This window comes from Ixodes scapularis, unplaced genomic scaffold (assembly GCF_016920785.2).
Source record: "Ixodes scapularis isolate PalLabHiFi unplaced genomic scaffold, ASM1692078v2 PGA_scaffold2__306_contigs__length_199485367, whole genome shotgun sequence".
Classification (NCBI taxonomy): domain Eukaryota; kingdom Metazoa; phylum Arthropoda; class Arachnida; order Ixodida; family Ixodidae; genus Ixodes; species Ixodes scapularis.
The window spans coordinates 188,877,203-188,892,438 of NW_024609857.1; the positions used below are offsets into that span (position 1 = coordinate 188,877,203).

Sequence of the window (15,236 nt, forward strand, 5' to 3'; positions counted from 1 at the left end):
AAATTGTTCCTGGATATCTTGTACTTTATATAGTACGGTGGAAAATAAACATCAAGATGATGTTATTCGATGTGAATCATGGTTTAAATCGTGAATTACATCCACACAGGTTTTACTACATTAATTCAATTCAAACATTTTCTCTCAAATCAAATGCCATTACCTTTTTTTATATTTAATCTGCGTAAATCTAGTTAAATATAGAGACAAAATCAAGCAAGAATGATTTACATAAAAATGAACACAAGCAAAAAGCGCAACTAAATAAGAGCGTTGAAGTTTCCTTCTACCATTATCTTCGTCGGTTACGTAATGTACAATAGCAGGCAAATCAAAACGCGGATGAAGAAGCAAATACAGCTTTTCTTATTAACTAAAACATGGAGCTTCATTTGTTCTCGGATGGCAAGTTTTGCATAAATAAGAAGCTTTTTAATTCATCGGATAGATACACAGTCATTCTTGCGCACAGTTTTTCAGTAATTGAACTGATTAATTCGTTAATCTGCCATGCTCGAAGTACACTTATACATAGAGAATAGCTGTTCTCTAACTATAAGGATTTAAATTAAAGTGAAGCTATTTCAATCAAAGTAACCCGAATTATATCAAATAAAACTGATATCAATCAAACAAATTAGATTGAAGTGATATAAATTCGATTTGTATGATTTTTAAACAAAAGAATTTTTTTTTCACTCTGATACATACGCACAGCAACGCGCAGCATACATAGAACTCCATGTTTCCCCACGCCAAGTCCGGGCGCTACACGATCGGAGAAACCACATACACGTGTGGCGATGCCGCTCCGAATGTGTCATGTCGACAGCAGCGCCACTGTAGCGGCGTGACGTCGCAACAGCCGCATTTGTCTATACTCTGTTTACCCATGCTGTAAAGCGAGACTCAATTGTTTTACAGCGGAGCTGTTAAGGGCTAGTTTCTCCAGTATCGTGACCGTGTGAAAAATAACTTATGACACGAAACTCTGGGCAGCTACCGGCATCTATTAGCGACGGCGGAAACCAGACAACCGGCTTGTCGGTAGCGGGCGCCGTCGCTTATAGATGGTGCAACCTTTCCAACCTTTCCACTCTGGCTTGCTGGCTTCCGGCCGGAAATTACTTCACTCCCACCTTAGTAAAGCTTCGCTGGTTTTCTTTCTTCACCAAAATGGAAAGGCTGAAAATTTTTTTCCCCATTTTATTAAACAACTGACCGCAGGGGACGTGACGAGGCATCAGAGGATATTCATTGTGGCACCGTCCACCTAACGTTTGCGGCAAGGCGCAGCGGAACGTGGAGCATGAAGTCACGTGGCAGTGGCTGGCACGCTTGATTAATTGGGATGGTTTGTATCCTTGGATTCGGATGATTCTGGTTTGAAGCAGAGCGTAAATGTTACAGGAAGAGAAGTCGTCATCGTCAGCATCACCGGCCGTTTTCTTTCCGTGGAGGGAACTCCCTCAATTTGGTGGCGTGTTTAGACCTATATATTTCTAGTGGTAACTTTATTCACGATTGTAACACTAAATTCTCGATGTATTTAAAAAAAAAAGAAAATTTCAATCACTTTTGTATACAAAAAGTGAAGGGGCAATTGAATATTACACACAATGCGAAACAGTCCTTTACTCGGTACTGCATTATTTTATTTTGGAAGATTCCTTCATTGTCCAACTTATCCACCAAACCGGATGAAAAATGTGTTCGCAAGTGCCATATCATTCAATTGTCACGCACTGTGGGCAAAACATCAAAATTTGACTCGGTTTTACCTTAACTTGATTCACCACGTAGGTTTCGAGCAAAAAGACAGAAAATAGGAGATGGCGTGCTTTATTCGAGCGCATAAGTTACATTCAACTTCCTTTGCAAACAACAACTGAGGGTCCGCTTTGGCGATGATTTTTTCTCTCGGTGATAAAAGCTATAACTACATGTATTTTAGTGTTAATTGCTTATAAACGTCATCCTTACGTGTCTTGTGAGCACAATAAAATTGCCACGTAGCATATGAGAGACAGCAGTTCACCAAAAGCTATGTTCCCTGGTAACCTCAAGGACAATAAACTCGCTCCACGGCATTCACCCCACCCCCATTTCACCGCTGACCTGACCGTGTGGAGAAATCTATGTGCACCCCCCCCCCCCCCCCCCCCATCAGACCAAACAGTCGCCGCCTTGCATCGCTTTACCTTGGGCTCTGCTTGTATGAGTTCGCAGAGAAAGTAATTACGAGGTGCAAGAACTCGTCCATCTAGCACTAAGCTTCCAATCTCCTGGCAGATTATCGATTAAGCCAGTGTAATAAAGCAGGTTTCTGACATGGAAGCGATAAAAAAAACTTCATTTTTCATGCTGCCACCGACAGCTTCGGACCGTTATAGTACTGACAAGAGCCACATCTAAGCCTCGAGCATCAAAACTTCATTCACCAATTTTCTTCTAAGCGCCTCCATCTTGTTGCCTAGCGCAGACCAAGCGCAAGTAGTGACAGTTAAAATTTAAAAATGCGACTTTTTTATCTTTACATACGGTATTCAAGAACTCGAAAGAAGCTGTTTTGAACGTTTATGAAAAACGAAAAAAAGCGATTCCTGCAATTTTAAATTGGGCAACAAGATAGATAACTGGCAGCGATAATTTTAGGCAACAAGATGGCTGCAACGCCGTTACTTGGAAACGGAGCTCATGTTATGGCTCTAGTGCAGAGAAGGTGTCATAATGATTAAGTGTCCAATATTTTGTTCAAAGAGACTCACGAGACGTTACTTTTTCTCTCTTCCTTTGTGCGAGTGCAGTGTGTTCGCTGCTGAGCACGGGCATCGCGGGCATCCTTGGCCCTTCGTCGGACGTGACCAGCATGCACGTGCAGTCCATCTGCGACGCCCTGGACATACCGCACGTGGAGATGCGCTGGGACTTCCAGCTGCAGCGCGACGACCTGTCCATCAACCTTTTCCCCAAGCCCTCGGTGCTAGCCAAGGCCTACGTCGACCTCATCAAAACCTGGGGTTGGAACAGGTTCGCCCTCGTCTACGAGGACCACGAAGGTCAGAGACCTTGCCTACGCTCACCCTGTCCGGTATCATTCTCTTCGAGTTGAAAAGGGCAAGGCTGAAAAGGGTCGACGGTGCTGAACGCTTCATAGATGAGAAAGCCAGAGGGCTGAATATTCTACGCCACGTAAAAAGAAAAACGCGGGCGCTGGTTGGATACGAGTTGCGCGTCGGCATCCGGACGGAACTCGTTTGCAATCAGCGCCCGCGCTGGCCTCCAATGGGTGACGTAGACAATATAGTTTCAATTTTCGTTTGAGGTTTTATTTACCCGGCGGCCCCGGTGCCTACTTATTTATCCCGTGGAGCAATTTATAAGCACCGTCAAAAAGAGCGTGTCAGGTTTGCTTTAATCCAAAACCGTCGGTTTTATTACCAGCCTTGCCTGTCTTTATTTTGGATGAGCGACGAACCGGAGTATAATGGCATAATCACCGAATCCGGATGTACGCTAAAGACCCTAAGTCGGCGCTTGTATTTCTGTGGTCAGAGTGGCAATATACTGCAAAGATACTCCGCGTTCTTTAAAGCAAACTAACTTTTGTTGTCCAAACATTCATACAAAAAAGTTGCTAACACGGTGTAAAATATAACATGAACCGCAATGATGGGCTATGAAAGTATTGCGATAAAAAATCTTTCAAATTTTTTGTATTTTACTGGTACATTTGTCACAATAGACATTTGGCTAAACTATGATTTTTTTTTGAACTGATACAGAAAGTAAACGCTAGTCATTCTTTCACTTTCAGAGCTGTAGAATATTTTCTTACATAAAACATGATGGGTGGCTCAACGTGCTTACTTACACCTACTCTAAAACTACCGAACTTTGCGTAGCTTTTCAACTACTACGCTGGATGTTACAGTGCACATAACAAGCCAAAAACAGGTAATGATCAAGAGATGTGAACATTTCCATTTTCATCACCAAAACGTTTGGTTAGTGCTGAAAAAAAAAAATAGAAGCAATCATGTTGCTCAGACTGTTAATCTTCCTCCCTCGTAACTCAATTGATGGTCATTCGGGAATGTCAAAAGTGAATACTCACCGAGAGTGAGCAGCACTTCTCTAGCTTTGCCTCATCCGATTCGCGCCAATTTTGAGAAGAGTGGGGAAAGGGTGTGTGTGTGTGTGTGTGGGGGGGGGGGGGGGGACTGGTAGAATACGTAAGGAGACAAGGACAAAATATTATAAGAAAGCAGCATGTAACCTCAACCCAGCTTCACGCCATTAGGACCACATAAAAGAAGTGCGTTTTTCACTTTCGTCGGCTTCCCCGTCGCAGAAGAGGAAAACAGGGATAAAGTAGCCCGGAGACGACGGTGGGGATTTTGGGAGGACGCAAGAGGTAAACAGAAAAAAAATAAAATTGGGGATTTCAGGCTTTGGTTGCGAGTAGATGATATAAAACGAGAGATAAACACCGGCACAAAAAAAAAATAACTTCAGAAATATCGTTTCGAACAATAACAACAAATAAAAAAAAGTAAACTGGCGTCAACGACACGAAGTGGACGTCTATTTTCGGGGGAGGTCTTCCGCTTGTCGCGGCCAACTTACGTTTTTGAAGAAGATTGTCCACCAATGTGAGGCGTGGACGCGCAGTTCCCCTTCCTTTCCGCTGCCGCAGTCTTTTGCCTGGTCGATAAAGTGTGATGGTTGTCGCCTCGCTGCCTTTTATAAGAAGGGGAACGTGAACGGAAAAGGGAGAGAAGCGGGAATGGTCTTCTTCGAAGTGTGTTTCTTTCCGAGTTGAACGGCGACGATAAACACGACGCTGCAGGGCGTGTTCTAGAGAAACTACTATGCTCGACAAGGCTGTGGGTCCTTGGAAGACGGAGGAAAAAAGAAGCTATAAAACATCATTTTTAAAAAGGTTAATCTCGATCGCAAGTGATTTTTGTCTTTGCACTATAATACCATTATTTCTGGTATACTGGCCTAGAGACGCCGTTATGGTGTTCTGTATTTTGATAGATGGGTCCGCATTGCGTTCGAAAACATTAAAAACAGCCAGCGTCTAGCGGCCTAAAAACATCATTGGTAAACATAACGTGTATTTCTCGTGATTGGTTGTTCGACACTGTTATCGGGTCATGCCGCAATCACACTGGCTTAAGAACGATAATATTATTATCGGTGCACGCCACCTCGCCCTGCGCACCTTGAGTTACGTGGCGTGCTTACTAGTCCGCCTAAGTGACCTCGAAATCAAATCGCCTTGTTCCAGGTTCGCCTCCCAAAATTATGCCTGTTTCTAACGTTGACATAAAACATGGAGCTAGATTTGCGTTATTATACACATCGTTCGGTGATTGTGCCTGCGTCGTCCCGGGGTAGGGCTTGACCCTTTTTTTTTTAAATTTTATTTTCTCGCAGCGCATTCGATGGTCTGTCGTTATTCTACGTTCCATTCAGCTCTCCGAGTCTCATTCAAGCAAGCAAAACATGAGCAAATGCTGTGCCCCTCAAAAAGGGTTATGCCAGAATTGGACCACGCGTGGCGTCTTTGTGAAGCCGCGACAGGAAGAGCTGACGTCAGCGAAGTAGTGTCTAATGCGGTGTGGGCGTCATATATAAAACTTTTGGACTCGTAGGTGTTGAGCTTCAGGCAATAGCTTGTATGCGTGCGTGAGTGACGTAATCGTTCTTATATTCTCAGAGGCCGCAACAGAACCTGTCGTCGCTGGTGTAGTCAGCAGAAATAACTGAACTGTCCTTTGGCTGTCAATCCAACGGGTGCCATGGAAAGGCGTCGTACACTTTTGTATTTTTATCTTAAATTGCTTTCATAATAAAAACAGCTGTGATATGTGGGGAACGTTTATGCTACTAATAAAAAAATTATTTCATTCAACCAACGTAGCGCAAAAATTGCAAGAGAGTTTGTTTCATAAGCCCTCAAAAGGTTCGGTATTGAAGAATGTCACGTAATGTAGGGTCCAGCACTGGGATAACTTGCTCATTTTTAGCTGTCTATAATGAAAAGTATTTTTAAATGCCAGTTTATGCGAACACCACAATAAGTTAAGTTTCCACGCTTTCCACCTGTAAAGTGCTTTCTCTATATCCTGTAGTAAATATAGGAAAAATGCGTTTCTGTAGTCATTCTGTTTTACCTGTAGCAACAAGAATCACACAGCTTTGGCCGTCCCATCGTATTATACGCCCCGTTAAATTAAAAGCTTTGTATCTGTAAATTATAAAGAGGGGTTTTCACTGAAATCTGGCCAAGGTCTTCCCGTAAAAACCAGGCGTTGCAGAAAACAGTAATTGAAGCCGTATGAAGCATTGCCGAGGAGCTTACTTAAGCAACCACATAGCTTTTCGGATAACTACTCCTTTTAATCGTCTTGCGCAATTACCCATTTATCAGTACAAGTTAACATAATGTTTTAATTTGCAACACGTGAGTCAATTTCGGTGGAGTATTATAGCGCGTTGAAAGCCTGGGGACGGAAAAATGTTACTTGTTGTGCTATTTCGTTTATACCTATGAAGGGACTGCCTAGAACAATAGTCTGTTTTTACTTATTTGCGATAACTAGAAAGTTAACTATGAAAAACTGCATAATAATTTAATTGATCTGAGCTTTGCGTACCTGATTTTATGAGCCCGTTGAGAGCGACTAACACAAAAACATTTGGCCGTTGTTTAAAGGGAACCACCGGTACAGAGCATGTCCTCACATGGTGAAAACGTATAAGGCATGGGAACGTCCAAACACTGAAGATGGAAGAACGAGAAAATATGTTCTTATTCTTCCACAAGGTGAAAGAATAAGAACATGTTGTCTTGTTCTTCCACCTTGTTCAAGTCTACAAGCGGCACCATGTTTTCAGAGACTTAGTACCAACTCGCCCGACAGTCAGCATTGCTCCTCAATAACCCGTTCAATACTTTTTTTTGCCGCAGGTATCATAAGGCTTCAGGATTTTCTGAAAGAGGCCCGGGGCAACGACTGGAACATTCAGATGTACCAGTTCCACTCAGGTCAGCCATACCGGGACCTTTTCTGGAAGATCAAGAAGACAAAAGAAACACGGGTTGTACTGGACGTCAAGAGGGAAAACCTATTCATTGCCCTAAAGCACGTGAGTTCTATATGCGTCTTTTCTTGTTCTTGCCAAGTGTGTTCACAAGGACGCCATACTTTCTGTCTTTCCAAAGTTCGTTCTATGATAGGCATTTCTAGCCAATATATGTTAAATAACTGAAAGATACGAACAGAAAGATACGAACGGCCAGGTGTGTTTTAATAAATAAACAATCCTGAGAGCAGCTTATTATTTTTTGTTGAGCGAATACGTAGTAACTGCGGTTTATTTTATTTTGACTGCAGGCGCAGCAAGTAGGAATGCTTACGGAAAGCCACAGTTACCTCATCACTTCACTCGTAAGTATATGGTTGCTCTTGGGCATTACTTTACCTTTTTTCTACTCAGGGGCTCTTATCAGATTTTTTAATAATTGATAATATCATATATCTTCCATTTGTTTTAGATTCATCATTATATGAGCAAACTAATTATATCGGCTCTTTACTCCAAGAACTAATGCTTTAGATTATTAAAATTTAAATGTCTTCGTTACGTTACGAGTTCTTTCAAAAAGGCACTCTAAAAGAAAAAAAAATCCTGTGCGTCTACTTTGCGGCAGAACACGCAAAGAGCCAATCACCGCCTCTTACGGAGGCAGCTCAGCGAATAACGATGCCAAAACATATGTTTAGACCAAAAAACGCAGTCTGAGTTGTGATATTAAGCAATGCAAAACTTCACGCTTGCATTGCTTAATGTCACAACTCAGAGTGCGTTTTTTTTTTTTATAAACATATGTTTCGGCATCGTCATTTGTTGAGCTGCCTCCGTAAGTTGCGGTAATTGGCTCTCCGTGTGTTGTGTGGAAAAGTAGGCACACCGTTTTTTTTTTTTGTTTTTTTTTAGAATGTATCTTATATATCATTAAGCGGATAATACAAATTTATATATTAAAATAATCTTTAGATAAGCATAGACTAATCGAATATTTTGACTATTGTGAATAGTACAATTTACATTTTCACATTTAAATATAGGTATCCTAATATTAAAAAAAAAACACTCTGCAACCATTTTAAATGAAAATCACTATAATTATATTCTCTTATATAAGAAAAGATTAGAAATTATATTATATTCAACTTTTTTTGAGAAGAAGTATTTTGTCTCACGCTTTATTGAATATGTTCAAGTATAGCTGTTCACGTCTGACACAATATGCACTCTCAGGAATTCCTGCATTTAATATGTACCACAACCCACGCAGAGACCTTATCATATGCCTTTCTTCGAGCACTCTAGCCAATAAAAACAGCATCCTGTACATAGCGTTATCGGTCCTGCAGTCTCAGTGGCCGAAAGACGTCTACATTCCTCGTGTCTCAACGGTTTCACCGGTGAAGGGTGGCACCTCTCTTTCTTTTAATTCGCTAGTCTAATAAAAAAAATCAATCATTAATGCTCCGGCTGCAGTATATATGCATGCAATATATAGTGAAACAGTTAAAAAAAATTATGAAGTAAGGCTTGCATAAATTTAATGTGTTAGCGTTTCCATTGTCTACCAGCGTCCGGAAGCTCGACGTGCTCAATCAGTTTCAATTGTCTTCGCGACCCATAAAACCGCTCGCTCGTGGGGTGCGAACGGAAGACGGATGTGTGGATGCATCCTTCGTGATACTATTCATACTTTCTAATATATGTTGTTTGCTGACAGCGTATGAAACGCGCGACGTGGCCAATTACGTTCATGCTCTTGCATCCTTCGTGATTCGGTCTTCGGTGTTCGTACCGGCTATATTATGCCAAAGACTAATTGGCTTCGGAGTGATAACGGTTAACTGGGAACCGCGGCGCCCCGCATTTCCGAATGTTTCAGCGACTACGTAAGTTAATTATAGTAATGTGATTTATTTTCCGTCAAAACTGTATGACGGAGGGAGACAGAGGAAAAAAGCTGCATGATGCAGCTTGACAAGCCCTCGGCACCCATTCCTACATTTGGCAGCAGTGGCACAGAAAACAAAACAAAAAGACAAAAGTTCACGTGAAAGGATATTCACAGCGAAAGAATGCATACATGAAAAGCGCAGTTCACCACAAGAAAGTAAGGCATACATTTATGGTACTATTGTCTAAAAGGTAAATATAATACATTTGTTACACAGTCATATTAGAAGAAAAAATGCTCCAAGGTCTCTAAATCACGTGGTAGGAAGGTGGATGTTTTCGGTGTGAAGTAAGTTGAGTAGCCTAGGTAGGGTACTTGATGTCATTTGCTCGCCATATGTTGTTTTGTAATTTTGGAGCATCCAGTACCCCGTGCTACGGATGGGATATGCGGTCACTCTTGGTGCTAGTGACGCGAGTTCCAGAAATTTACGAGCATTTTTTTAATGTAATTTATAAGTTACATGTGATTTATAAGTTACAAGTGAGTTATGAGCTGTAACCGCACTCAATCTTTACTACAAAATTCAGAGTGTGCATCGCCTATTCACCTCGAGATTCGATCGACACGGCTCAAGTGATGAAATGCAGAACTACGCTTCGTTTTACACTTGCTGGGAGCAAAACGAATGCTACGCATGAGAGGCCGAAGCCATGGGAAGCGGCAATTCAGCGCTCGTGCACTGGGGAGCAACTGTCATAGCCTGCTCTATACTCACAAGGCCTGGCAGTTCGACGACGGAGCCGTAGAGTGCCCGCCCGCAGATTTGGGGCACGATGATCTGGTAGCACAGAGCATTTCTCGGGGCACCTGGTTGTCAGCGCACAAATTTTGCAGCGGCGAGGACCAGAAACGTGGTTTTCAAACCCGTCGAGAAAAAGAAGCGGTAGGGCGAAGAACGCAAGGAGCACGAGCGGATATTCCATCGCTGGGGGATGGGTGTTTCAGCGTCTCGCCGCAGCGGGGCGCCCGTCACATCGCTCGCCTCTTATCCGTTGTCTGACGCTCTATACTTTTTTCAATTTCGGCGGCCGCGTCTCGTGGCGATCTGCCAGGCGTTGTCAGTATAGAGGAGGCTATGCAACTGCTAAAAGCTGGTGCTCTGTACCCTTGCCCGTTCTCTGTGCCGTTAGTGTGGATGCTTTGTCTCCACCCGCATTGTGAACAGATGGAATCACCACGTACCTCGTAGAGGATTATAGATAAAAAGAAGCACGCTTACACACAATTTAATCTGGGTCTCGAGGTTAATAGTCCGCTTCATCTCAAGTCAGAACGCAGCGGACAATACATTCCACTCGAACCAACCAAGAAGTCCCAAAATCGCATTGTCACGCCGCTCGTTGTCTTTACGGGTTTGTTATAATTGGCTAGACATATTATGCACAAAAACAGAATGCCGTCACTGGAACATACTGCCCCCCCCCCCCCCCTTACGTCACTAAGTTTTGCGAAGGACAGATTGAAAGAAATTACGGGACACTTCAGACTGCTTACGTGCAATAATGCGAAAGCATTCCTACACGTAGCGCATTCCTACGAGCAGCACGCTCCGCTGTCCGCGGCGCGGAGGACAGTGGGCAGCGCGCAGCATTCCTCTGTGGCGGGACATGGCTGAAAGCAGAGCCTAGAAAACGTGAGGAGCGGGAATTTCCCGCCCTCTTCTCTGCCCCCCCCCCCCCCCCCCCCCCCTCCCCTCCGGGCCTCCGGCGACACCTGACATGTGACCCAAAAAGAGGGAATGGGGCGGCCGCGCGCGCGCCACCCTCTCCCTTTAAGAAGAATACGGCGGCAGCGCCATGGAGAGGGCTTTTCTGTGATGTGGCGTTCCTTGGAACTATGACGCGCCGCAGCCAATCGGACTTTAGGTACTGTTTCGCTCAGCCAATGGGAGGATGGCAATTTCTCTGCTGTTTTTCGTGCCCTCAAAACCTGATAACGCCGGTTCGCTTCATCAAACACTTAATGCTTTCGCATAAAAAAAAAGAAGGAGCAGGATCGCGGCTTGCTTACTGTGCGCGATTGGTTTCATCGGTAATGGCAAATGTGCAGAGACGATGAGCGCCTCGATGATGCACAATTGGCGCTGGTTGATTGGCTCCATCGAATCCCAGTAGCGTTTGCAGTTGGAATAAAAACAAAACGAGTATAGACAATGAGGTGGGCCCGTGAAACGTGTGAGAGACCAGCCTAAATTTCCTAGATAAGAGCTTCTTACAAGTAGCGACATTCTTTGACGCGCTGATTGCACGACGGTGCAGTTTTAGGAAGCAAATGACGGCGCCCAGCAGAGGACTGAACTGAATGACACCATTTTGTTCTAGCGGCATGGACTTTTGTCATTTGTATCGGGTGCCGTTACTCGTAAAAAGAAGCACACAGGGAGTTTAGTCTAACCGAGATCGGAATGCACCATAATACATTGAGCATGACGACACATCCGCTAAGCATTTTAGCCTTGACGTAGCTTTTCGGATTATGGATTTTTTTTTATTGCGTTTTTATTTTTTCAAGTTTATCTACATATGGCGACCAAGTGCTGGGAAACGCGCCTCTTGCGCATCGGAACGCAACACTCTAAAAAGTGCCTGCGCCTCTACTTACCCGCAAAACACTCAAAGAGCCAATCTCTGCGGTCTATGAAATCAGGTCATCGAATGATGAGGCGGAACATTCGTTAAGAAATAAAAATGAAGTCTGCGCTGTGGCATTACGCAATGCAAGCATGGCCCTTTGCATTGCGTAAGGCCACAGCGCAGACTTTACTTTTAGGTCTAAACGGATGTCCCGCCTCATCATTCGCTGAGCTGATATCCTAAATCACAATGATTGGCTCTTTGAGTGTTTTGCGGGTAAGTAGAGGCGCAGGCATTTTTTTAGAGTGAAGGAAGGGGCACGCTAATGAAAGGTCATCGTAAAGGAAACGCGCGACGAGAGGTAGACAAGGGCACGCCGTTATTGTGCGAGGTCTGGCGAGAAGCAGGTGCACGTGGCCGCATCTGGAGTGTAAACAAACGCACCGGATGAGTGCTCCGACCGGCGATATTTGTCTACTTGGCGGAGGGAAGATGTTCGGAGCATCCGAAGTAGATCCTTTCCCCGGATCATAAGGTACGCCACTTATCTGTTCACAGCCAGGTGAATCGGTAGTTTTTACATGAGTGATAAGCTCTGGAAAGGGAGCGTGGACCATTCCAATTATCGCCTTCTCTGCGCGGCTACCTTTGACTATTGGGTTGTTGAAAGCCTTCCGACCATGTCCAGTATTTCTTCCACTGAACATGAGATAACCTTCGTGTTCACAACCCAAGGCATTTGCTTTTCTTTATCCGGAAGATAAGCGCCGGAAATGTGCAAACACCGCCGCAAAAAGCGCTCACTAAACTATAAAAAGAAAGGAAACATATAGCGTTTATCTTTTCGCAAAACAGCCGAGATAACCACTCGATGTAATCTACGGTGGGGAGATTAGTGGATGATGGGCCTGGAAATACATTTTGACCCATCAAGACGGTGTGGACAACGATACCTAGCATGTTGTAAATATCTGAAAGCTTCTGCCCATTGTCAGGGTGCATATTTTCCTTGCATTATTTCATAAGTCTCCTCATTCGCCCAGATTCCTTCGTACATTGCTCGATCGGTTCTCCTAAGTGCTTTGCGGTAAGGTACACTCTTAAAAAAGGGGTGCAGCCTTACACCCTGTCTCATTTAATACATCCCAAAACCTCAGTTCGACGTATAGCACTCTGATGTCGAACTGACTGCCCCAACGTTTACGAGGGGCTTGACAGCGGTGCGATATATCATATTAAACAGCCGAAAGTACGTATCAAAATCTACAGAAAGAAACTTTCAGCCTTTCCACTCTAGTGAAGAAGGAAGACCAGCGAAGCTGTACGCTCGTCCCGTGTGTTTCTTCTTCGTCCTGCGATGAATTACCACCAACTCGGCCAACGATCCATCCTTCTATGATGACTGGAACGGTTGCCGCCATTCATGAGCGACGGCGGCAGCCAGACTGGTTGTCTGGTTTTCGCCATCGCTCATAGATGGCGGTAGCTGTCCAGAGTTTTGTGCAGTATTGTGTCGACATTTCGTTCGTATCGGACACGAAACTGGGGAAACTAGCCCTTAACAGCTCCGGCGTAAAAAACAGAGGTTTTGCATTATTTCCATGAAAACCCCGATTACTTTTATTGCAGTCAACAATAAGTACATTAGCCGTTTTAATGAGTTGTATAACTCGGCTATCAAGCCAGTCGTGAAAGTTGGTACGTCGCGGTTCAAGGTGAGTGCGCTCTACGCTAAACTGAAGATTTGGGGTGTATTGCATGTGACAAGGGATGTAAGAATAGACACTTTCTTCTTAGAGTGTAGACGCATTCGATTTTTCAAAGTGTAGAAAGCAAAAAAGTAGACAAGCCGGTATTTTTAAAGTATTTACGCGTCTGTTTTGTGCGGGAAACGTATGCCCAAGGAAACGTATACCCAAGCTCGCTAAAATATTTTTCATACAGAATAGAAACAAGAAGCGCTCTGCTCTACTTGAAAGGAGATGCATTCGCATCGCTCATGTGGATCGCACTACGAAAATGAACGAAATATTTATCTCCGGGTGCACCCGGGTCTGATTTCCGCTTGCCGTGTGCTGTCCGCCCTTCCAGGACCTGCACACGGTGGACCTGGAAGAATTCAAGTACGGCCAGACCAAGATCACGGGCTACAGACTGGTGGACGTGGACAGCCCCGAGTTGCAGGGTTTCCTCAAGGACTGGGAGATAATGTCCTCCAGAATGGATCGCAGAACGCCCGTCCCGCAAACGATAAGGGTTCGTATCCGGGGACCCGATCTGACGAGCTCCAACTCTTCGCCAACATTAGCTTTCTTTTTTTAGCTCGTTTCTTTTTCTTCTTTTTCTACTGTGTGTTTGGAAACGTTCGTCGTATTTATTTTTCTTTTGCGTTCGATACACCTCTGCATTGAAAAACACGAAGTTCAAATAAAAAAAAAAAGGAAGTTTCGCGAAGCAAAATTGGTCACCACAAACATGCTGGTCTTTCATATCGCTTTTGAAAAATGATGTTTCTTGGCCCGTTGACGCCCGGCTCTTTTACTTTCATTTTTTAGAGTCTTCCTTTTAGTCGGCCTTCCTTTTTATTATCAACGGCAATAACTTTACTTCTTGTATAAAAAATGGATACATCAGTTATCAATGTATTCCGGAAATACCCTCAGTTGCATGAAATTTTGTTTCAATGGCTAACGTGTTTTTTGTATTTGTTCCTTTGGCAATATTTTCCCGGAAAAACGTATGTTTGTCGCAGGTTTTGTTGGTTATTTTGTTTTCTTTTCGTCTCTGCGATTGGTATAGATAAGAAGTGTTTTCTCCAATGATCATATTCATTAGGCAAATAATTTTGACAAAACACTGAAAAAGAAACTTGCGAAAATGCATTGAACAGTAAATTTATGTTCTTGAGGAAACATTTTTTAATGCCATCGACCTTTGTCTTGTAAGCTTTCCTAGACATATATAATTGTTATTAAGCGGAATATACTTACATTTATTTTTATAAGATAGCTTTGCAGGAGCTGAATTGGAGCTTTTAACTTGTGAGCTATAAATAAAAAAAAAAATTAGGAACGCTCAGTTTTTCTAAAAATCTAAGAATTTCGTGCATACTATTTTTTTTTTCAATCGTGTGTTCCTAATTTGAAAATTATGAAACTAAGGTTGATCAATTTTGCAGTCACCATTCACGTTACGAAACTAAGATTGACGCATCTCGTTTAGGTATCCTCCGACAGAATGCTTAATGCGGATTACACAGCTATCAGAGAAAAAATATTTATCTTCTGGTCACCCTCTTCACAACGTAAAACACGCAATGCCAATATCGCTTTGCTGTCCCGCCGCTCATTAAATGGTTAGCGCAGTAAAGGAATAATTTGAGATGCAACAGTTTTTATCTTCCAGACTTTCATTGTAAATTTTAACAAAATAGTTCGAGCATTAATTTCAGCGTGCGTACCTCAATCCTTTAAATTCTTTGACTGCCATCTTTTTTAGAATGTGGCTTTATTATCACCCAGTTACTTTTGGCTGCATCACTGCTTAGATGTGAGCAAACCAATTTGAGCAGATACCTGTTTTCGCATCGAAAGTGGTTA

The 15,236-nt window shown here is 43.3% G+C and overlaps 1 protein-coding gene across 1 annotated transcript in view; it reads left to right on the top strand.

The window, feature by feature from the left end:
* LOC8042343 (glutamate receptor ionotropic, kainate 2) overlaps positions 1–15,236 on the top strand; it is a 422,879-nt gene that overhangs the window by 353,203 nt on the left and 54,440 nt on the right. Inside the window, exons 3-6 of the mRNA XM_029986050.4 lie at positions 2,808–3,059; positions 6,986–7,164; positions 7,413–7,466; positions 13,729–13,893. Of these exons, the coding sequence (XP_029841910.2) occupies positions 2,808–3,059; positions 6,986–7,164; positions 7,413–7,466; positions 13,729–13,893 (650 nt within the window). The remainder of the gene's footprint in view (positions 1–2,807; positions 3,060–6,985; positions 7,165–7,412; positions 7,467–13,728; positions 13,894–15,236) is intronic.